At 40.2% G+C, this 25,201-nt stretch overlaps 2 protein-coding genes across 3 annotated transcripts in view; both read left to right on the top strand.

Annotated features, from left to right (window-relative positions):
• The window catches only part of rabgap1 (RAB GTPase activating protein 1), a 72,033-nt gene that overhangs the window by 31,802 nt on the left and 15,030 nt on the right, over positions 1-25,201 (top strand). For both annotated transcript variants that reach the window (XM_023401515.2, XM_023401514.2), the window contains 7 exons: positions 16,145-16,258; positions 18,014-18,088; positions 18,804-18,929; positions 19,157-19,300; positions 20,370-20,411; positions 20,833-20,961; positions 24,654-24,746. In XM_023401515.2, coding sequence (XP_023257283.1) covers positions 16,145-16,258; positions 18,014-18,088; positions 18,804-18,929; positions 19,157-19,300; positions 20,370-20,411; positions 20,833-20,961; positions 24,654-24,746 — 723 coding nt within the window. The remainder of the gene's footprint in view (positions 1-16,144; positions 16,259-18,013; positions 18,089-18,803; positions 18,930-19,156; positions 19,301-20,369; positions 20,412-20,832; positions 20,962-24,653; positions 24,747-25,201) is intronic.
• On the top strand, positions 3,200-10,139 carry LOC111651545 (putative G protein-coupled receptor 21). Its single transcript, XM_023401517.2, has one exon. It carries the CDS (start codon positions 4,585-4,587, stop codon positions 5,824-5,826), a length of 1,242 nt encoding a protein of 413 aa, XP_023257285.1. The 5' UTR covers positions 3,200-4,584; the 3' UTR covers positions 5,827-10,139.

The raw sequence follows: 25,201 nt of genomic DNA, 5'->3' as shown, positions 1-25,201 counted from the left end.
GACATTCATGTAGCATAGACACAAAGTGACCAGATAAACACTGGCCCGGTCCCCAGACCTGCTGTGCCAGGCTCCTGCGGAGAGCAAAAACAAGCCCTCATAACTACCTGTCTGCCTGCCTGTCTCTGTCTGACCCACATAATGACCTGTCTGCCGGCCTCTTTGTCTTTCTGTCTGTCTTTATATTCATTTGTATTTGTGTACGCCTGACTCTGACTCTCTCTGACTTCTACCTAAACCTGTTTGTGCTCCTGTCAACTCGTGTGTCTTCCTGTCCCTTTCTGTCTGCCTGCTCATTTGTGTTTTGTCACACTCATACTGCATGCCTTTTCCTCTCTCCTCTCCTGCTGTTTAAGCAGCCCAGTGTGTCTACTTCTTTCCTTTTCTGTATGACTGTATGCCTGCCTGCCTCTCTGTTCCATAGGTTTATGTGTGCGTTGCTTCTCAGATTTCTGCTAGGCAGAAATGGAAATACTTTCAGATATGCTTTATCCGGCTTTGAAGCCAGTTTCCCATATCAAAAAATACACAGTGAAAGCCAGAAGGTTCAGACAGGCAGATCAAAGAATTTTAGATTTATTTTTTTGAATGTGAGCAGTCTTCATTTCGTGGAATTGTGTATCATCTTCCTACAGTAACGTGTTTGTGTCTGTCTGTGACTATGTAACAAGTGTCACCACCTTTGCCTTTGCCTGTGGGCACATCATACAGAGATAAACTGATAAACATCACACATATAAATGGTAGTGTATTCCCAGTTCTTTGAAATTCCTTTAATTTCCTTTCCTACCAGGCATTTCTATGATCAGTAGAAACCCCAAATAGGGCATCAGCTGACCAGTTATTTTTATATTTTTGTAAGATCACGTTGATACAAAAGTTGGAACCTAGTGACTGCTTATTTTTATATTTATATAGAAACAGAACAGAATTATCAGGATTATGAGCCACCAGCTGAGCAGTGGTGGATGGTGGGTATTTGTAATAATCAGATGAGAGTCAGCCAGTGTTGCAGTTACAAGTGAACTTTCTTATTGTTTTAATAGTGATTGGGTTAGTTTGTCAACAGAAAATCTATTCCAATTTTGGTAATCTTTTATTTTTTTAGTAAAAATGCAAAATATTTTGCCAATGTTCTACAGATTAATCACAGGTTATATTAAACATTAATTGCATTCTAACCTAACAATAAATACAGTAGCGTCAGTAAAATCTTGATGTTAAACAATATTATGATTTGGCACGATGAGATGAACAGTAATAAGCTCTTAATCAGTAATAATTGTAAGCATCAGCTCTTATCTTTCGATTATAATATGCCATATATATATATATCCGCCAGAGTTTAGGGCCGTTGTGTTGTTGCCAGGTGTGTGTCAGCTACTTGAGGCCTGTCCTAGAGAGGTTGCCAACCTGGAAGGAAGCATAAGTCAGACAGCTAACAGGACTGTGTTGTGCTCAGCTTGGCAACCAGGTGACGGTACGTCACGCTCTTCCTTCTTCCCTGTTTTCACAGCTCTCTTGTCTTCTTAGTGTTTTGTTCTTGCTATCTTGTGTGTCTCTCTCTCCTCCACCTCTTCCTCCTCTCGTCTGATGAGCGCCGTGTTTCCTTTGACTCCCTTCCTCATCCTTTTCTCCCGTTCCTCTTCTTCTTCCAGCCCTTTTCATCGTACTGTCATCTATTTTTAGCTCCTCGTGTGGTGGGCAGAGGAGGTGCGTGAAAGCATGGGAGTGTGTCTGGATTGCGGAAAGGTGTGTGTGTGTATGTGTGGCTGTGTGGGTATGTTTTGGTCTCCATCACGCTACACTAAATTGCCCTGCACGAGACAATCTCTGCAGATGAGGATGTAGAGCATGCAGCACTAAATCTGATGATTACGACCCACTCAAGTTTCTAATTTTAGTACAGGATTCTGAGTAATTAAATGTAGTCAACACATCATATGATCTAAAAATAACTCAGTAAGTATTCAAATTCAGTTGGCACTTTACAGAGGAGCCAGGGCTTATTTAAGACAATGAAATAAAAAAGTGTTCAACTGAGTCCTAACCAGACCTTTAGAGCCGTGCAATAAAAAACCTGGCTGTTGACATTGCTGGGAGGGAGATTAAAAAATGTCTGGTGAGGTCATGCCTACCTGGGTACAGCTGAGTGTATCAAAGCAACTCTCATGCGAAGTGGAGGTGCTGCGTCTGCTGATGCATGCAAAATCAGGAGCAGGTGCATATCTGTTTAGAGCTCTCAGGCCAAATAGACAGAAGGACATGTACAAAGTTGCAGTTCAAATGCAAACATTCTGCAGTGTAAGTGTAAATACAATCTGAAAATGTTAAAGTCTTGCTCTTACTGTGCTTACAGTTTGGGCTATTGCGTTAATGAGAAATTAAGTAGTGACCACTATGTTAAACAGGAAACAAAGCAAAATAACAAAACAAAAAACACTTATATCTAAAAAAAGACCCTGGGGGAAAGTAAGTCATGATTGTGATTTACGTGAGTGAGCATGTGGACATTTTTGAATGTTATTTCACAAATGCTTTCATGTTTTATGAATGGTATAATTATTGTTATTGTTAAGGTTACCATCGTGACTTTCCTGCTATAGTTAGAAGAGTTTTGATCATGATATTTCCACATGATGCTCTGGTCATCATCTCCTAAGTTTTAGTTACACAACTGAATTGCACCCTTCAAGCTCTCCTTTACTTGCAGTTTGCACCTGGAAGGCAGACCCAGTTGTTAATTTCATAATTACTTGCTGCGTTAGCGAATCAGCTGCAAATTACACACAGGCTGTGGGCGCAAATTAAATTATTTGCGCTGTGCTTTCATATATTTAAATCTGTCTCTCAGTCTCTTAAGCCTTAATGTTGCAGCACTTTATTATTAGTAGATTGCAAACATAAAGATGACTAAACTTTTTTTTTTTTTTTTTTTTTTTAAGAGTACCAGCATTAAAAAACAGTGCAGTCAAGGCTTCCTTTGTAAACTAGAGAAAATATAGCACATCCAACTTAATGGATTTTTTCACTCGAAAATAAAGACTATTTGTTAAATAGCAGCATTTTTGACAGTCTAGCAAAGTTCTTCCCTGTCACCACGCTTCTTATATATAGAAACAAATTTAAACCCACACACATAAAGGCTAATGAAACCTCTGTACAGCCTAAAGCACATACTGTATGTATACCAGTTTCAACATGGATGCACAAAGCTGTAGGGGGACCCGCTCTCCTGCCCTGTGTGTCCTTGGTATACAATCAGATTATTAATAGGAATACTTCCTGTAAACTGCACTTATTGTTTCACTACTAACAAATACAATAACTTTGTGTCTAGATTCTTACAGCTCAGATTTTGTGTCTGCAGAGAACAGTCAAAAGTCAGTTTTACAAGGCCTGAGTTAACACTGAAAGTTGCTAATTTTAACAGTGTGAAACTGTATTTTTGAATCTTGTGTAATTATGAAGAAAAAAAAAAGAGGGAGGAGTGAGAGCGCGGGGGAAGGAGGCAGCTTCATGCCCTTGCTTTTGATCATTGGTTGGAGCCACAGGGAAGGGGAGGGGCCACAGTGCCACTGTTTCTGTAGAGAGAGAGGCAGAGGGAGCGAGAGAGAGAGAGAGAGACAGCAAAGGAGGATAAATGAACACGGGGGGGTTCTCCCAGCATCGGTATGCCTGCCTACCTCATTTTCACTCGAGACATAGTTGCTGCTCTTCTGGATAGAAGTAACAGCTGAGGTGTGTTTGTATGTGTGTGTATGTCTTTTAAACATCAGTCAGCCCGCGCACTGCCTTCATCGTTTCACAGCAGCCTGCTGTGATCTTACTGCGAAGGACCAGACAGAAACTGAGACAAGAGCAAGCGGACATGGAAGAGTGGTGAGGAGAGGGTAAAGGGGCAGCAAGAAAGAAGAATCAGGAAAAAAGAAGCAGGACAGAGGTGGAGTTGCAGGACAGAATTAAAAGCCGAAATCATGCTTAATGTCTCCTTCCCTCAATTTATGTACGCAGCGCATTACACAATAATGTCTTTTCACTGGAAGCTGTGTTTGTGACTCTGTGGACTATAGACAGATAAAAGGCAGCTTCAGTCTGTGCTCTCTGTAGCTGCAGCAGATGTTGAAGACATCTCTGACTTTATAGGGAGCGGAGGCATTTCAAGCATAGATTGGACTGGAATTCCTTTAAACAAAGTCACATTTCTTTCTATTTTTTCCTTTTTGTGCCTTCAGCTGGGAAGTTTGCTTTACTGGGAAAAAAAGAAGACAAGAAACACGCATATTTCTCTTTGTGTGGTAATCTGTTTTTACCTGGTGGTTTTATATCTTTGTGTAAAACCACAACTGCCTGCACTGAGGACAAAACAAGGGAGCTTCCTCACCTTTCTCTGTCCTTTCCATCCCTCCTGCATTTGAAATGGCAGATGGCAGCAGTCTCATCATGGAACCGCAGCGTGGAGCTTTTCGTTCGGACTGAAACCGTACGGCTACTGTAAGAACCAGCCGGCTACCTGACAAAATAGTGGGTTCTTTGGTTCATCGTACCCTTGAAGGGCCCCTCAGACACGTATTCCTGCCCAAGATGATGAATTCCTCCCTGGATCCACTGAACCAGAGCTCTGCTGACCCATCAAACGTATCTGCTCCCTTCTGCCTGCTTGAGATAGGCTATTCGCAAATTTTCACCACCTGCCTCCTTGAAGTCTCTATCATACTGCTCCTCACTGTTCTCATTATTTCCGGTAACCTGGTGGTGATTTTTGTGTTTCACTGTGCCCCCTTGCTTAGCCAGCACACCACCAGTGCTTTCATCCAGACTATGGCGTATGCTGATCTGCTGGTGGGGGTCAGCTGCCTGTTCCCCTCCCTGTCCCTCCTCCATCACCTGCAGGGCCTCGACCCCAAACTCACCTGCCAGGTGTTCGGGTACATGGTGTCTGTTTTAAAGTCTGTTTCGATGGCGTCATTAGCATGTGTAAGTGTAGACCGCTACATTGCCATCACACGACCTCTGACTTACGCGTCCCTGGTAACGCCTTGTCGTGTGCGCTGCTGCATCGTTCTAATATGGTTGTACTCTGCTCTGGTGTTTCTTCCGGCTTTTCTCGGGTGGGGGAAACCAGGTTACCACGGCGATGTGGTGGAGTGGTGCGCAGTTGAGTGGAGGACTAGTCCGGCGTTCACAACCTTTATTGTTGCACTGCTCTACGCCCCAGCTGCTCTCACTGTCTGCTTTACCTACGCCAATATCTTCAAGATCTGCCGACAGCACACCAAGGAGATCAGCGAGCGCCACGCACGTTACCGACCTCAACAACTGCAGGGCCCGGGATTGACAGTGGGACCTATGGTCAAGGACAACAGTGCAGCAGAACAAGGGCAGTTGCCCCATTTGTCTCAGCCCCAGAAACCCCAACACCACGAACCACAGTATCAGCAGCCTACATCAACATACCCAGACAAGCGATACGCTATGGTACTGTTCCGCATTACCAGCGTGTTTTATATCCTCTGGTTGCCCTACATTCTCTACTTTCTGTTGGAGAGCGGAGGGATCTACCACCACCCTGCAGCCTCGTTCCTCACAACATGGCTGGCCATCAGCAACAGCTTCTGTAACTGTCTCATCTACAGCCTCTCCAACTCTGCCTTCAGGAAGGGCCTCAAACGCCTCTGCTCCTTCTGTTTACAGCGCAGTGGCAGTGGCTTTGGGGTTAGGAACACCAAAAAAGCTTTCGTTGGTTCTGTTGAAAAGGGTTGTGCAGGGCCAGGGTATGGATATGGCCATCGGGAAATAGGCATTGGCACAACATGTCATGTGTAATGCAAAGCCTATTGCCAAAATGGCATTTGAACTTTTTTAAAAGATGCCTGATGTGATTGCTGTAAAATGTCTCCTCTGTTAAGCTGAAATGTGCTGTAAAGAGATGGAAGGAGGCGTTGATCTGCCACTGCTGTTTCTGTCGCGTTTGGAGGTTACACAGGCATCCTCTCTGCATACGCCACAGCTGGCAAAGACAGAGGAAGGGAGTCAAGAGCAAAGCACTGAAGGATTGAGAGATCCAAATAGCCCATAAAGCGTTTCAAAATGGACAAAGAAGCCCAGCATACTGTGTGTGGACAGGGGTGATAGATGAGAAGGGCTGGAAAAGAGGAAAAAAGGTGTCTGAAAAATCCTGGAGAAGTGAACTCTGTCGAGGTTATCTATTAGTTTTCTTCTTTCTTAACTTATTTTGCCAAAACAACAAAACTGTTCTGAAAAGCTGTTTGTGGAGTATGTGCTGCGACCTTTGTTTGTTGCCATATTATCAGCACAGTATGTGTTGAATGCAAAAAAAAAAAGAAATGCAAATGGAACAGTTGACTACTGTGCTGTAGTAACGTAGCGCTGAGGTGAACTGCCAATGGCAAGCTGTTTAAACATGTTTTTATGTGCTCTTATCCCCTCATTATTTACATGCTGAAAGTGAAAAAGAAAGAAAGAAAATGGGAAGAAATGAGCTAGGTCTAGACCCAGTACCCACGCCATTTCAGAGTTTGTTTGCATTGAGTTGTTGCCTAAGTTGTTAGGCTAGGATGCTACCCAGCTTTGGTGTACGACTGTTAAACTGACAAAAATCAAACGTAATTTTCACTGAATTTCTTTTCCAATGAATTTTTTAGAATCTTTGTCAGTTTCATTGCACCTTTGTTGTTTGGATTATGTATCTTAACCAGGAAAGCATATATTTTTACACTCATTATACACTGATTTTTGGTACATTATTGGGCTGATTTTAATTTTTTTAAAAGGTTTTTGCCCGAAGGTAAAAATGTTAAGTGTAGATGAATGACTCTTGAACTGTGATCCTTACCCCTTTGTCTTTAGAAGTGACTGAGATGAACAATCTAATGAGAAGCCGTAAAAGTGTAATTGTGGAAATATCACATTTACATATTCTTGCAAATAATTACCTTACCTAAGTGTATTCTGTATTGTTATACTGCATTATTGTGCCTGCACTCCCGGACTAGTGCATGCGCACACATGAACACAACAGAACAGAAAAAATAGCCCATTCACTCTGCCAGCAGGTTAACCTCTGTGCAACACCGTGAAGAGGGACTGACCCCTTCAAAAAAACTTGCAGGTGTGTGTGTGTGTGTGTGTGTGTGTGTGTGTGTGTGTGTGTGTGTGTGTGTGTGTGTGTGTGTGTGTGTGTGTGTGTGTGTGTGTGTGTGTGTGTGTGTGTGTGTTTGCGTCTATGTGCATGCATGTGTCTGTTTCCATCATCTTGTTCCCATGTGTTGCTTTGTGATCACTTTTCACTCTAACTTAATATTTAATACAAACTAATAGAGATCAATAGTAAGATGAAATGAAGCCAAGTGTACATACTGTGTCAAAAAGTCAAAAGTTGTGAAAAATTATCTCTATTTTGAACCATGGAAACTCATTTCACAGTTTCTTTAGGTGCAGATATTCTAGCTTTATATACTTTATCTAATCTACCAAAGAAAGTTGAGCAGATATTCTCGGATTATGATATTTTTTTCTAGATATCTAATATATTTAGCAAGTGGGTTTTACACAAAGTTTGTGTAGGTCCACTGCACTGTTTTGGCTCAGTGATGCCTTGTGTGCATGAATACGAGTGTTTCTCAGTATATGGTGATATATTGTTGTTGCCTTGACATAAAAATGAAAATGAACTGTTGGGAAAGTGTTTTCCTGTAACAGCCAGGGAGGGCTCAATTTATTGACATGCAGCTGTTTTTAGAGAGAATGACACAGACTGGCAAGTGTATGCATGTGCACAGAGGAAAATGTTCATTAGCCAGCCTCTGTCACTTAATTCCACATTCAGTAAACAATAACCTAAACCACATTTGCTGTGTAAAGTCATTTAAAAAATGTGACTGTTAATTCAGCTGTTCTTCAAAAATTCATAATTTTTACTTACTGCTCCTCTCGTGTGTAAAACTGAAAATGAACAGGAGCAAACACGTGACTCAAAACTGTTTTTTTTGTTTTGTTTTGTTTTTTTGCATGTATTTGTTTGTCGGTGTATGAGTGTGTGTGCAGGTGTGTTAGGATTTGACCAATGGCTGAATTGGACTGTTGAAGGTGTTCTAGCAAGGGGTGCTAACATAGTTATCACCTTTCATTGCTTTATTAGCTGCACCTCACCTCCCTTGAGTATACTGTATTTCGTGAGTGTATGTGCGTATGATGTACAGTGGTGGTAGTTAGATTCACATGTTGTCTTTTAAATAGTTTGGCTGTCATCTGTGAAGCATTGCCAAATATTGTAATCTTTCCTATTTGTACCTTCTTTTGTTCAGAAATGGCGTGTACAGAAGTGGCATATTGAATGTCTAATTGTCAAACTACACAAATTTATTTTTGTAAAATGACTTTGTTTTGTCTAGTTTCTTGTGAAGTGATAAATGTTGCGGACTCTAAGCAGGTTTAGCAGCATGCTTACCTATTGAAATGATTGAAGTTGTGTCTTTATGAAGATGCGTTTTATTTTACTTGGACAGTTTCTGTTAAGGTGTCTCTACTGTTTTTTGCAATTTGAAAGATTGAAAACTTTGAATTTGAGGTAAAAGTTCTCCCCTAAAAAGATATTATTTCCTACAGTAGTTAATGGTACAATTCCACAGAAATGTGTGAGATTTAGGTCAAAGTTATTATGCCAAAACTTAACTTACATTAGCATTCACACACACACACACACACACACACACACACACATTCCCCTTTTCCTGTAGGAAAACAATTGCCTCTCACGTTCAAGGGAACGACACTCTGGTAGTGGCTGTCTCGAGGTACGCAGCCATGTTGGGTAGGATTAGAGAGAAGAGGTTGTATGAGCACTCGGACTGCGCTAGGAAGCCATTTGCAGGTTTAAAACGGGCTTCTGCTATGAAAGAGAAAAATAAATGTCAGTGTACATTAATTAACAAGTGCATATTACAAAAACATTTTATCAGTTATAATCAGTAAAACACGTGAAGGCCATCTGCAGATAGTTAAATTGATATGTGGGTATAAAAGAGTAAAAAAAATATGCTATGAGTGCATGAGTCATACTATTCTTAATTTTACTACATTTTAATCTCTTTAAAATATTCCAGAAATTTTGTGGGTGGCTGCTGCTTTGTCATCTTCTTCTTCTTATACGGTTTCCGAACAGCTTTAGGTGCATCTCCACTCTCTGGACAGGGACTAACCAGATGTGTATGTCTTGGGAACAAGCAGAGAACAAGTCACATTCTGTGATTGTGACTCAGGGTAAACAAAAGTGAATAAATTGTATCTGGATTACCAGTTTTATGTGTTTCATGTGTTTTGTATTTTACAAAACACATGAGACTGATAGGTGTAATTGGAGCCTTATTTAGAATAACAGAAGAATTTTTATCATGAACATATTGTTCTCTAAGTTGAGAGAAAATGTTTTGTAATCAACAACAAAATAGTTTTACACCATCTCAGCACAGGTTGCCTATTGTTTCGTACAACCTCACTCTAATAGTGCACTTTAACACACACATACACACATTCCCATGCAGTGGTATTTTCTTATCTGTCTTTTAATCTGTATTTGATTTTCTTCTTTGTGTTTTCGTAAGGCTCAGAATAGACCACACCAGACCCCAATAATGGTCGACTCATGACCCAGCCGTTGTGAGTAACAGATTATTACCACATTAAGATGAGACTGACCACTGTAACAAAACCTTGGTCTGGAAACTTTCCAAAAGATCCAGGAATTATGATTCTGCATTCATTTCTTCCCACACTGAATGCTGAAAATTACTCACAGTTAACAATGGGGCCTTTGTAAGTTTCTGATTGAGAAAATGAAGCCATTACCATGTTAGATAATGTCATATTTCATACTTCAAGCGTGGTGAATTTGCATCAAGGTTTTTGTAAGATGGCTGCTTTTATAGATTGAGAATGTTGGGATATTGTAAATTATCAGACATGTTTAGTTTTGCTTTCATTGAAAAGTGTATCTCTGTGACCAATAAGACACTTTTCACTTGATGATGCTTTATAGGTGACAAACCTCCACATGTCCTATAAGATGTACATGTCGTGTATCTGTACCGAGCAAATAAATGTAATGTTATCTCAATGTATTCAAACCTCCTTGTACTAATTACAGAGTCAGGGTTGTTTGAAATAGTGTGTGTGTGTGTGTGTGTGTGTGTGTGTGTGTGTGTGTGTGTGTGTGTGTGTGTGTGTGTGTGTGTGTGTGTGTCTGTCTGTCTGTCTGTCTGTCTGTCTGTCTGTCTGTCTGTCTGTCTGTCTGTCTGTCTGTCTGTCTGTCTCAGTGTTTAGTGTGTGTGTGTGTGTGTGTGTGTGTGTGTCTGTGTGTGTGTGTGTGTGTTAGCAAGTAGGAGAGAATGAACTGCCCATTTTTCCTTTTTCCTTTCCACAGGTTAAATGTCATTAGTAAACACCACTAAAGTACATTAACACACTGTGTTATTCGTGACAAATATCATAAAGCCCTTTCCAAAAAAGTAGACCCTTTAGCACAGTTATATTTAGAGAGTTGGAAGGCTACTGGCCGAAGATCAAGTAGTGAAGTTGATAAGAAAAGTAATAGCTCCTTTTTTTTTTACAGTCTGCAACACATTCACACAGAATTTTCCCTCATTTGCCAAATCGTAAATGCTTCATGTTGATTGTTAGAGATAAAAATAAATTGTCGCTGTGTTAACATGCTGTAAATGGGCTATAATACAGCAGCACCATATTTGTGCAAGCAGTCAGTCTGCTGAATTTGCATCCTGGCAAAGCTGCAGTGGGAAATGTTAGTGGACTCGATTGGCGAATAATACCACAAGAAAATGCAGGCCATTGTAATTTTGGCAGTGTAAGTAGTATTTGGTGTTGTCATTATGATTTATATTGCTTCTTCCCTTGTCTGTCATCTCTGTTCTGATCAGATTCATATTCTGCCTATTCTCCCTGTGCTGCAGCAGGATACCAGTGCACAAATGGCACAGAAAGTAGGGCATGAGACAGACGATTAACATTTAATGATGGACGACTAAGGTGAGGAAACAGCTTACAAGTAGCTTGAGCATTGGCCGATTACAGATTATTATTAAGAAGAGACAGAAGGAATCACTGATTTAACTAAATGGTATTTGCTTTATTCAAAAGGAAATTGAAATTTCACCTGTCTACTTCTGTATTTGTGATGAAAGCATCTGTCAAAGCTCCACCAATTATTTACAAAGCATTAAAGATACTGTCACATATGTGAACTAATCAAAGTGTTGCACCCAGGGTTACTTGGGTTGGGGACAAGGTTTGTATCAAGCCTGATAAATATCACCCCATGTTCTCTTGGCATCTCAGCAGGGTCCTTTAGGAGCAGAGAAAGAATAACAGAATGACATGTCAGCTATTGTGTTGAGTCAGAGAAAATCAGGGACATAAACAATAGAGGGCTAGCTACTCAGCCTTCCCACGGAAGCCCTACTCTTGTACTTTATTCCTAGCTTTAGACACACACACACACACAACACAACACGCACACACACACACACACACACACACACACACTGTAGCTATGCCATTTTTGGCTTGCCCCAGTGAAGTGTTTTTATTGTAGGTCTGTTATAAGAACATGTTTTGCCTATTGACTTCCACTGAGCTCATAGATGCTCTTTGATTTCCCTACAGTACTACTCTGGCAGTTTTTATTGTTGCGGACAGTTGACAGTGCTACGATAGTCATTGCAGTTAGTTAGTTAGCCTAGCCCCCCAAAAAAATCTACCAGCGCCTCTGTAGCACACTAATAAGCATTTTCCTTGTAAACAGCAGCAGCTATGAAACCACAACTTGTCATTTTTTCCAGACTTCATGCTAAGGTAGGCTAAGCACCTCCTGGCTGTAGCGCATTACAGCCATGATACAGTCATTGATATTCTTCATCTAATCACTTTTGTCTTTCACTGTCTTCTCTATACAGTTACAATGAGATACATGGCTCTTCTCTTCTATCTTTTTGTCTTTCTCTTTATCACTTTCTCACACTTCCGTTCACTACCATGAGACACTGGGTTTGTTTTCTCTCCCCACTCACGCTATGCTCATTCCAAACCTCTCTTTAAACGAACAGACAGACAGACATAGAAGAAGCTAATTGGCCATTATGTCAGAGGTCTTTGTACATGCTCTCAGCACTTCAGATAAGTATGGCTAAGTGGTGCTTGTATAAACATGGATCCTTATCATTCACTGAGAGACTGTAGCACAGTGTAATGGGCCCTTCACACTGGATGCAATAACTCCACCCCTATGCTCTAAAACGCATCAATACCAATGGGTTTTTACTGTGAATGAACAGATATCTGGAGTGCCTATGTGCACCTTTTTAATTGGCCTTGTGGCGAAAGTTCAACCCAGTTGAACTTTCCTGATGCACTTTATGGTGAAGCCCCTCCATGTCTATTTGGAAAAATCTGGTGTATTCACCCCGAAAGGACAGAATATTCAAGAAAATCTATGCAGGTGATGTTAGAAGAGAAATTACAGTGTAATTTTAGAATTGTACAGAGTCTGTGTTAGAAAGGCTCTCCCTAGAAGCAAGAGGGCAGATTTGGTTGTTTCTGAAAATATAATTAACCTGACTGGATGAGATATGTTACATGTTGAATGGTGAAATACCATATATATCAAAGACCAACCCATTAAAGGCCTAGGAACAGACCCTACTCTGACCAAAATCACTCTAACAATCAACATTACTCAAACTTCCTGTAGCAACTAGTGATGTTGGCTGTTCTTACACACACACAGAGACATGCAGTAACTATGACTTAGTGGGTGTGGTGGAAGTTATGGAATGGACTTAAAAAAAGACCACTGTTGTTGGTCTCTGATCCCCATTAGCTCGCTTTGTTTTAGTATTCCTTTCTTCCTGCATTTCTTCTCATACTTGCATTATTTTTGTTTCCCTCTCTTCCTCTGTGGAGGCTGGAACAGAAACCTTGGGAAAAGGAGAGGGAAGGGCTTGATGTGTAACAGAGAGACCAAGAAGGTATAATTAGCTACAAAGTGAATAAGAGAGATTTGCAATACACACCATGGGGTTCCAAGTGGGAATTTTAATGGTAAGCTTCATTCCTACCAAGGTGCCTTTGAGCAAGGCACTGGATGCTGAAAACTCTAGGAGTGCTTTCTGACTTCCCAGTGTGTAGTGGAAACATTTTTCCAGATGGATCAATGGAGTATCACAGTAATTTGCTCATATAAACGCACCGCTGACTTTGCTCCTGCTGACTCATTATCCACTGATGATGCGAGAGCAGAGTCCCAGCACCAGGCTACAAAGTTGACATAATGGATTTTGCCTAGCAAGTTAAACAAAACCCCATTTTTGTATTAGGTCACCCAACATATGGGCATAACTTTAGAGCCACTGTGCCACCAAAATGCTACACACTGATCACTTTATTGGGAACACCATTCCACAAGAAACAGATTCTGCTCCATGGTGGCTACTGAAGTACACTGAACTCATTGTCACGTTCATGAAACCAGTTTGAGACGACTTTCGCTTCGTGATATGCAGCGTTATCCTGCTTGAAGTCGCCATTAGAAGATGGTAAATTGTGGCCATAAAGGGATGCACATGGTCAGCTACAATACTCAAACAATGATTGTTGGCATCAAGGTGTCCAAAGTGTGCCAAAAAACATTCCCCACACCATTACACCACCACCTGCATAGTTGACACAATGCAGGTTGGGTTCATGCTGTTGATGCCAAATTCTGACCCTACCATCTGTGTTCCTCAGCAGAAATCCAGATTCATCAGATCAGGCCACGTTTTACGTCTTCAGCTGTCCAGTTTTAGTGAGCCTGTTTCCGTTCTTGGCTGACTGGAGAGGAATCCAACGTGGTCCTTTGCTGTTGTAGCTCATCTGTTCGACGTGTTGTGTATTCTGAGATGCTTTTCTGCTCACCACAGTTGTAACGAGTAGTTATCTGAGTTACTGTAGCCTTTCTGCCAGCTCCAACCCGTCTGGCCATTATCCTCTGACCTCTCTCATCAACGATGTGTTTCCATCTGCATAACTGTTGCTCCACTCTCTGTAAAAACTCTAGAAATTGTTGTGTGTGAAAGTCCCCGGAGATCAGCAGTTTCAGAAATACTCAAACCAATAATCATGGCACAGTTAAAAGCTAATGAGATCACATTTTTTATCCATTCTGATGTTTGATGTGAACATTAACTGAAGCTCCTGACCTGAAACTGCATGATTTAATGCACTGCAGCCACATTATTGGCTCATTGGATAATTCCATTAGATGTTCATAATAAAGTGCTCATAAAGTGTATAAGAAGACATCTTTAAATCTTTAAATTTGATTTGTCATGTAATGGCCGCGGTGTCTTAGAGTAACATTACTTATTTAGAGGCTGTTTGTTCCAAATCAGTGTGATCATCAATAATGAAATGACGTGTGATTAATCTTTGAAAAGCAAGGCTAGTTTGGAGTATTTACTGATCTGTGTGTGTGTGTGTGTGTGTGTGTGTGTGTGTGTGTGTGTGTGTGTGTATTTCCACTGTGTGCTGTTCTGTCATCACAGTGGAGGGATATCCCAGAGAAGTATGTTGTCCCAGGCTTGTGTAGGTTCTGTGTGCAGTTAAGGTTGTAGTCACGCCTCTGTACTTCTATCAGTGTATCCTGAACCTGAACAATCTCGTCTGACCTTGTCAAAATGTTTTAGCTATCAGGATTGCAGTGTGTCAGGTGATAAGGTGACCACTTTTGTCCATACTTCGATATCTCAATAACAGTAGGATGGAACGCCAGAAAATTTTGTTAACACATTCACTTTCCCCAGAGGATGACCTCTAATGACTTTGGTGATCCCCTGATTTTTCCTCTAGTGCCACCATGAGGTTGGCATTTGAGGTGGTTTTGAGTGAAATGTCTCAACAGCAACAAGCTAACTAAACTAAGACGGAGAATGGTGTAAAGATTATACCTGCTTAGCATCAGCGTTTTAGCATCGTCGTTTTGAACATGTTAGCATGCTGATGTTAGCATTTAGCTCAGAGCATTGTTGTGCCTACGTATAGCCTCACAAAGCCACTAGCATAGCTATAGACTCGTAGTCTTGTGTTTTTTTCCCCCCTGTCAGTTGCTCCATTTAGCCCAAATAAGAGCACATCCGTATCTATTAAAAAATAGGGCAAAGCAAAGCGTTTGTTTAGAAACATTTTTTTTTTCTTGTGCATACACTTTTATTTACAACATCACATATCTCCTGCTCTCTGTCCTAGTCGTACATCTGTTCCACCCTACAGACAAAAGGACTGATTCACTTTATTATAACTCAGATTGTTGGTGGTGGAAGATGTGATAATGAAAACACCCTCTTATCAGCTTGGCGTTATGTGGTCCGTGTTTTATTTTTCTATCAAATGACCTCCTTGTTGATGTCACTCTGAAGTAGGGTAATATATCAGAGATTTTCTCAGTACCCAGTGTGAAGAGTGATGTGCAATATGTCACAAGTAAACTCTATGATAACTGTTTAGTCACATTACTGGTAATGGCAAAATTGTCATTGTGTTATTTGTTCCACAGAACAATTTTATATTGATTCAAGATGATACATAATATAAATCTCTGTGTGTTCTGTGTTACATAATGTGTTTGATCTGTTTTCCTTTACTCTTATTCTTTATCAGTTGTCGGAGTTACATTATGTTTACCACTCATTGTTACTGTTAGTTATCTGAGCTTTGGCAACATGAGAATTATGTCTGAAATGCATTAAAATGAGAACTTAAATGAGGTGGACGGACAAAGAGAGAGACGGGGAGATGTGTACAGTCTGTGCTGTGGAACAGAACACTCTGTGCCACCATGAATTCATCCTACCCCATCCTGTAAATCTCAGCAGTGTGTGGGGCCACAACACACTGAAGAACACTGACCACTGCTGGATCTTGGAAGGAATTTGTCTTTCCCAGTAGTTGTCTAATGAAAAACATGTTGTGGATTCCTAAGTCACAGAATCTCCCTGTCTGTGTTACACTCTTGTCACTTTTTTACACACCTTGACCTTTTTCTCCATTTCCCCTCCTTTTGTCTCACCGTTAGGAGTCCCCTCAGGACAGTGCCATCACCAGAGACATTAACAGGACATTCCCAGCTCATGACTACTTCAAAGACACTGGAGGAGATGGACAAGACTCCCTCTACAAGATCTGCAAGGTGGGATGCTAACACACAAGCAAGGGGTTGTTTAAATGTATTTTTTTTAAGAGGTTACATTTTGTAGAGCACAACACAAATCAGCTGCGTGTATTCCCCTCTTCTCATCTCCAAACTTAAAATACAAAATGCAGATATTTATATCGGTCTTCACTCACCATTGTCACAATGTATGCAATTCACAATGCATACAAAATATACCTGAAAAAAATAGTAAATGTGGAAACAAGCAACAGAAAAGAAAAGATCTTGATGGAATTTTTGCAACTCATCTATCACGTGGAAGTGGCTGTCAATGATTTTTTTGACGTGTTTATTATCTCATGATTGCCGAGGATGATACTGTAGTTATAAAAAATATCCTCCTTCAATTACGCAGGTGATACAGACACAGCTGGTGGCAGTGGTGTTCATTGCAAGAACGACTTGGAAATAATAGCAATCAGCATGTGAAATTGAATCACGTTTCCCTATAATACAGTGTAATTACTATGTAAGTGATTTGCTTTACATTAGGTTTGATAAGAAAGTTTGTAGAGCAGTAGAGAGAGTCGGTAATACTAAAATGAACTGTTCATTAATTAACTGAACAGCCACTCTGTTTCTGGGTGGTTCAGCGAGTTCATAACTGTCACCGCCTGTCTAGAAAAGCAAAACAAGTTTCTAATCGAACAAACACACACACACACACACACACACACACACACCAGACCACACACCAACCACAGTCTACTGTAATCAGTCCTGTTGCATAGCTGACTCTCACACACCAGCACACATCCACAACCCTGCAAGAAATACTTATTGATCGTGAAATGCATGTGCTCTCTTTGTCATGAAAATGAACACGTGCGAATACAGTTGAGACATACGCATATCCTATAGTTCCATAATCCCACATGATTAGCCTGGTTGCGCAGTATGTTCACAGCTTTTTCTTTTCATTTTCATTTCATTCATTATGTATAACTCAGGTGAGGGCATCCATCTCTTCCCAGACAAGCACCTCCTCAGGTGTGTTTGAATAATTCAGTGGGCCCTCCCTTACCTCTGTGTGTGGATTGATCCACACTTTGTCTGTTTGACTTGTACTCATTATTTGTGTTTGTAGCTCAGTAGGCCACTCCAGCCCCTCCAAATTCTCTCCCTTTCTCTCTCCCCTCATACTTACTCCACTTGCTTTATACCAACATTTCTCTCCAAGCCTTTTCTTTTCCTCTCTGTTCAGTCTCTACTCTTGGTCATATTTACTTTTTTCCATCTCTTACTCCAGTTCCTCCACTCATCTATGTCTTCCTTCACTGTAGTAACTGGGCTCTTCACAATAAAGTCATGTGTGTTCGAAGACAATAACATTTTAGATTTTTGAAAAGAGCAGAACATTACTAGAGATTATGTACAACATAATTCAAGTGCTCTGTGGCCAAAAAAAGTCTGCTCTGGGTTCAAAAGAATAAGTATTTATACAAATTTGAAATTGACTGAAATGATGGTGACAGTAGGTAGTACAGTTTGCCAACTTTGTCCCTCTTTTCACTTTATATTGCGTCATTTGACTCTGATATAAACCATGTGTAAAGTATCTTCATAAATCTTGGTTTGAGTCACACCAATTACAGTTTTCAGTTGCAAAGAGACAGAAATGTTTGGACTTTTTAATTATTCTATCATCATTTCATTCCCCTCATCAGTTTTTGAATTGACTGTAAAATGTATTTACTGACTGTGTGGATTTGTCCTGGTCTTCTCCTTCAGGCTTACTCTGTTTACGATGAGGAGATTGGCTACTGCCAGGGACAATCCTTCTTGGCTGCTGTGCTGTTGCTGCACGTGAGTTCACATATCAGCAGGGTCCCGCAAAAATCCGAGCTTTTCAAACAATTTCAAGAGCAGAGGGGAGCTGTTTTGTTTTCATTTGACATCTGAGTGTTTTTGACATGCTGCAATGCTGGAAAATTTGCCTGGCTTATTTTGAAGGTCTTGGAGCTTTTCCTGTATATTGAGTTTAGGAGACAATAGGTATGATGCACTCTTACTGCACAAAAGCAGAAAGATTTCAGATAGAAAGCTGTATTTGTGGGAAACTGATATTTTATGTATAAATAATGTAGAATTTGCTCATGTTCATCCTCCACCCTGGAGTGGTTTGCTTTTAAGCACCTGCAGTCTAGGGACATGTCAACACTGTCACCTAGTGGAAAAATCGTGCCTATGTCCTCTTAGAGCTTAAAGACTGCAGCAGACATGTGCACAGGAATTTTAAGAAATTATTTAACAAGTGAACTCTGTTTATTTATTTATACAGAAAAGCTTGATGTTTTTACTGTTCTCCTCTGTGTGTGCTGTAAAACACTTCAAGCGTATTGTGTGTAAAGTTCCATATGAATAAAGCAAAGTTGAGTTAAAGTTTGACATATGAGCTTAATATATAATATTTAGTGAAAATATTTGACCTAACACCTTGTAATGCATATGAAATTGGTATCATTAGAATATGAATTGGCATGAGCTACTGATGACTAAATCTCTTGGTCTTCTCCTTCAGATGCCAGAGGAGCAAGCTTTCAGTGTGCTGGTCAAGATCATGTTTGATTACGGGCTCAGGGACCTTTTCAAGCAGAACTTTGAAGATCTGCATTGCAAATTCTTCCAACTTGAGAGACTCATGCAGGTATGTGTGTTTAATTTGTAGATCTAAAGTGCTTTTTCTGATTGTACTATAGCAGTGGTTGCCCCTGCTCCTTTTCTCTCCTTTTCCCCGTATGCTTAACTTTTTTTCCTTTCCATTAATTTACCCCTCTCCTCTTTCTTTCTCTCCACACCATTCCTTCTAATATCTCTTCATTTCTTCTCCTCCTCCTCCTCCTGTGTCGCCGTCTTTCTCTCTGTCTTTAACAGGAATACATACCAGACCTTTACAACCATTTCCTGAATGTTGGCCTGGAGGCTCACATGTACGCCTCTCAGTGGTTCCTCACCCTCTTCACAGCCAAGTTCCCTCTCTACATGGTCTTCCATATCATTGACCTGCTACTGTGTGAGGTTGGTAATAAAAGACAAGCAAACAGGACTTCAACCAATTCACTTATCTATAACTATCTTATCACTCATTTATTTTTACTATCTATAAACACATAATATCCCATACTGACTAAGAGAAACCTATTTTTAGACATAAGAAAAATGACACAAAAGTAATTGAAATACAAAAGTATCTTAAAGAACCTTTTAATATGACACTCAAAACTTAGCTCAGGCACATCCTGTTTCTTCAGATTATCTAGAAGTTGAGTGAGTGATTTGTTCACTGTGGAAAATTTTAAGCACTGAAAGCCCCCAGGAGCTGAAATAATATAGCCTGAAGTGAGAGAATTATTACATAGAAGAAGTTTGGAACAATGAAGACCTTTCCAAAAGCTGCCTGACAGGCCAAACGCAGAAAAAAGTTTATCCACTTGAAGAACTTGGGAAGAGAATTTCTTTTCTGATGAGACAAAAGTAGTTTTTTGGCCTGAATGTCAAGCTTTACATTGAGTGCAAACCCTGTCCCATAAATCACCTGAATGAAGCCTTTGCTATCTATGGTGATGCATGATGCATTAATGGTTCACAGCAGCAGGAACTGGGAGACTGTTCAAGAGTTAGAAAAGTGAGTGACAGACTAAAATACAGAGGGGGAAAACCTGCTGTTGACTTTTCAGCACAATGGTCCAAGCCAAGACAAGCGGAGTATCGCTGGAGAGATCTCAAGTTCCCCCATAAAATCTGACAGCACTAACAGATAGTCTGCAAGAAAGACTATAGCAAAACGACAAAATATGCAAAGCTGGTGAAGGCTTAGCATCAGCAACACCCACAGCACTAAAAAAACTGGTCTGATTATGTATGCAGTTTGGATATTTCTCTTTTTATTTTTAATGAATTTGCTAATGAATTTTGCTAAAGTGTCTTTGTCTTTTTTTATTGAGGATTGTGTGTCCATTGATGGAAAAAAAACATCTTAAAGTAATTCTGTTACACAGCAACAGTAAATTCTGATGTTCATCTCTTTGAATCAAAAACTCCATTCTTTGATACACCCTGAATACAAAGCCTTTTTTCTTTTTCTTAGGGCATCAGTGTGATCTTCAATGTAGCCTTGGCACTTCTGAAGGTAAGCTGGCCCACACAACAATGAATGCACACACAAACACACACACACACACACACACACACCAACAGTGACAACCAGAGCTCTGAGTAGAAACAGAGACACACAACATGTGCCAACAGAAAGTCGAGCTTTGGAAAGATTTTACATGTCGGCGCATGTGAGCAGATGCAGATACACGCACAGTGTCACCACTTTGTGACGCGCTGAAAGCAGGGCACATGTTTTTATTGAAGATGAGTTTGCCCTCAAAGCTAAAGTTCAGTCAAAGAAAAAAATGTCTATCATATCTAGTTTGTTTTAACAATTCTTAATCATTGGTAACTACGCTCTGTCCGATTAGAATAAAGAATCTCTGCCCAACAGGCTACTCTGGCTTGGATAAATGTGTGCCTTATTTAACTTTGTGTTCTTTTTCCCTTAGACATCAAAAGACGACCTGATCCAAACAGACTTTGAGGGTGCACTCAAATTCTTTCGTGTCCCGGTTCCAAAGAGGTACCGCTCTGAGGAAAATGCAAAGAAACTGATGGAGCTGGCCTGTAGCATGAAGGTGAGTGCAGAGGAGAGTAGAAAACTGTCTCAGCTCGCTATTACCATGCAATAGCTGGAGCTGGTCAGCCTTACATGGAGTGAACAAACAGATGAGACTTCAGGTTTCCGTCTGTGTTAACATCTAAGTATTTTAATAACCCTATCTTCAGTTTGAGTAAAAAATAGAAACATGCAAATTCTTTACCTTTCACAGCTGGTGGTCTTCAAAAATATTCAGAAACATCAAACAGTAATAGATATTGAATATTGCAAACTTAAACAATTCATAGTAAACCATCTCAGCATGATTAATCGTTAGATTATCATTTAAAAATGATATATTTTTATATATGAAAACCTTTAGTCCTGTAGTTCAGCTGTGCTACTTAAATACCAGTAGGGGTCACTGTTGAGCTTAAGACAAACTAAATAGATGCAGTGTACAAACACACACACACACACACACACACACACACACACACACACACTTTGCTTCTCTCTTTATGTCTCTATGTCTCTTAAACACACACGCGCACACACACACACACACACACTCTCACCTGTGTTCTGACCTGTTTTAAACAGTCTGGCCTAGTTTAGAGGGCCTGACTTTGAAGGTAACTTTGGGCAGAGATATTTATTAGCACAAACTCTGTAAAGGAGCCCACATGGAGAGAGACGTGAGCTTTTTGGTTCTCAGTTAGAGAGGCGGGCCGCGAGGAGAGACTCACAATGAGCAGAGAAAAATCCAGTGGTAGCGGTAGCTGTGGGGTCTTGAAGGTGTTTCAGCACTCATCTTAGATGCATTGGTTATGAACATAAATGATTAGTTTGAGCTGGTCAGGCCTCTCAGATGGGAGGCAAACACACTATTAAAGCATAAATTATACACTTTGTGCTAGTTTGGGTTCCTTTGAGTTACCTCTATGCTTTATTTAATTATTAAGCTTAGCAGTAGTTGTTTTTTATGGGGTTCTTTGCACCCATTTGAATAAAATACCTTCATGTAGTTCCATAGAAGCAAATCATCCCCCCATTTACTGCATACAGCTTTAAGAAGCTATTTCCAGAACATTATTTGGCAAGAGAAAATAATTCCAAGAAGTCATTTGACAAATTGACCTAAGCGAGTACTGTAATGTTGGAGCTGAGTGGAGGTAGGCTAATCTGAATCTGAAGCTTGGATGTCACTATAGCAGGATTTACTGACCAGATTACTGGTGACCTCATCGTCTGACGATACTGATTGGATGACAAATCTTTCTGGGTTGCCTGGTGCTCTAAGTTTATTCATAGTTTTAGCTCAGATTTGCCCGATATATCTCATAGTGCTGTTTTAAACACAAATTTAAATGACATACCTGAGGGTGTACACATGTATTTATTAATGCTAAAAAAGCACACAATGATGGAGAGCTATATTGGTTACAATGGATATTTTTTAAATATATTGTATTTATATACCAGAGTTTAAGGTCAAACATACTGGTCCTTGACGTCCATGTTGACATCTTCCTCCCCTGTTTCATCATCTTCAAAGCAGAATCAGGATTGTATTGATCTATTTCTTAACTATACCTGTGGTGGGTGTCTGTGAGTTTTCGCTGTCGGTATTAGGACAAAAACTCTTTAAATTATTTACTTCACAATTGTGGTCAAAGGTCATTAGAATTTCTATTGTTATTTTGTGAGTATGACACAAAACACATTCATAAACGACAGTCAGGTCACAGAATTTATTCAGAAGGCAATCTTGGGGTCAAACCAGGGTCATTTATGTTGTCTGGGTGTGTAGTTGTTACACCTACTTTGTCCACTTCTCTGCTAACCTCTTGACTTGTTAAGATGATATATGCAAATTGTCCAGGGAATTTAAATGGAAATCATGGAACGCCTGCAGTTTTTTAAAAATTTTTTTATCTTTGCTTGTCAACTTTTTTTGTTTACCCGAGTGTTTTCGTTTCCGTCTCCATAAGCCTCACAGTGCTCTATTTTCTAAGTAGCACATATGGACATGTATACATAGGTGTATATGGTGAACAGCTATGTTTCCCTGCTGCTGTGAGAAACTTCAGCAGAATTCTCAAACTGCTGTTTTGTGTTGTAGAAGCAGAGCAGCAGCAGTGAAGCCGGCTTGTAATAGATTTTTGGTTCAGAAGAGCAGAGAATGATCAGCAACTCACCTGAGAGAGCAGGTGGTTTTACAATATGCCTCCTGTAGTTCACCGTGTACATTCAGAAAACAATAGTGACGTTACTTGTAAATTTATAATAGATCTAAGCCTTGTAAGATGAGAAATATGTTATATCTATAAATTATGGCTGTACTTGAGAGTGGCGGATGCTCTGTGTTCCTAATTGCTTTTCTAAGTAGTAACTTCTGGAGACCCAGCTGTCTGTCAAGGCTGTGAGAGAGAGAGAGGATGAAAAAAGAATGAGAAAGAAGATGGATAAGTCCTGCTCTGAATGACCTCTTGTACTTTTTCCTCTTCCTCTTGTCCGTTTTCCATTTACAGAGCAGAATATGTGACCACACACACACACACACCCCTACAGCAGGACAACATGTGGGCCATGCTGTCCCAGTTCTGCCAGCATCATTAAGTGATGAGCTGAGAACATTTGGATCATCTGATGTCCTGTAGTGTAATACTAAACCTGAGATTGTAACATACACATGCAGGTACGAAGGCAGCGACAACTGTGCTTTGATGTTGCAGCTTTTACCAGATGCATTAAAATCCACAGAAAGCACAAGCATGTCTTAGTTTGTGGACAGTTGTGGCTTTCTCTTTCATGCTGAAAACCAGGAACATTGTATGGTAGCCATCTTTTAAAAAGTCCCTTGTAATGCAGTGGTTGGGAAGTGAAAGGCCCGTTGATGAGACTGCCTAAATGCAGTGTGTGTGTGTGTGTGCGTGTGCGTGCAAAGTGCAGCTCTAGGCATGAATGTGACTGTGTCTGTGTGTGTGTGTGTGTGTGTGTGTGTGAGTGTGAGTGTGTGTTTTTAAATGGGACACTGTTTCGCTGTTTTGGGTAATCGGAGGTGTACCACTGAACCTGAACTCTCTGTACTGAGTTCTATGTTCATTGGCTCAACAGCAAAATGATGAAAAGTCTGAGCCGCTGAAATTTAGATGTACCTGCCCACAGACACTTGACACATGACACAAAAGAAATAGTGTGTAATTGATCATCCAATGAATCAATCAGTCAGCTGTTACAGCTTATATACACATGTACACTCCCTTCAGGGAAGGCAGTGTCACATGGTGGTACAGCAATATTTCAAAATGCTGTAATGTAGAAGCTACATCTCAAACTTTTCTGGATGCTCTCAATAAAACTGTAAGGTGATGATGAGTTACTTTGGATTGATTATACGTTGTACAGCGATATCTCAGTGAACCAGTTTGTCAGACAGAAATTAACAGCAAGTAAATTATGCAGTAATCACTGCATATGTTCCATTACATCTTATTCACATGCTGGACAGGAGTAAAGAACGGCACAGTCCAACAAAGATTATAAATCCTGTGGCTTTGTTTACAAAAGATTGTTAAGACTCCTTTCTGGCAGCCACCTTAAGTGCAGGAGCCAAACACTAGTGGGCTAGTTTTTCTTTCCATTCTTCACCATGTGTGTATTTGTGATTATTCTTCATTCTTCATTTTGCGTAATGCTGTTGTTTCTCTTCCCACTGCCCAACAGATCAGCCAGAAGAAGCTGAAGAAATTTGAGAAGGAGTACCACACCATCAGAGAGCAACAGGAGCAGCAGGAGGCCCCCATCGAGAGATACGAGGTAGACATGGGCACAAGATATTCACACGAATGAATAAACCATAAAAGATTTTATGACTTCTCCATGTAATCAACATAAACTAGACATTAAATTACATCTACTTATCAAAATTCTTGAAATTCTTACTTGCTTCCTCTAACAGGAACCTTTCCATCCCTGTTCATACTGCACCATATTTAAAGTGCTGTGCCAATTCTGTCAGCAACATAGCAAGCTGAATGAGAGAGAAAGGCACCTATTATTTATTATTACCTATTTTTGTATCCAGCGTATTACATTTGATCTCACAAGTGTGCAACGCTTCAACATAGAAAATGAATTGTGTTGCTGTTACTAGTAGTATTATTAGTGGTATTGTTGTTATCTAAATAAGGATGTCATAACAGTGTTCAGCTTACCTCTGTTAATACCTTTGCATTGCATTTCATTTAAAGGTATTGTATGTAAATGTGTCT

This window comes from Seriola lalandi, unplaced genomic scaffold (assembly GCF_002814215.2).
Source record: "Seriola lalandi dorsalis isolate HSWRI2012SDOR001 ecotype SW California unplaced genomic scaffold, Sedor1 jcf7180002053686, whole genome shotgun sequence".
NCBI classification, from domain to species: domain Eukaryota; kingdom Metazoa; phylum Chordata; class Actinopteri; order Carangiformes; family Carangidae; genus Seriola; species Seriola lalandi.
Note: the sequence above shows the minus strand (reverse complement) of the source record. Positions and strands in the feature narration are given on the sequence as shown.

Excerpts from the sequence above, each read along its gene's own strand:
- LOC111651545 (XM_023401517.2), top strand. The coding sequence starts at position 4,585 with ATGATGAATTCCTCCCTGGATCCACTGAACCAGAGCTCTGCTGACCCA.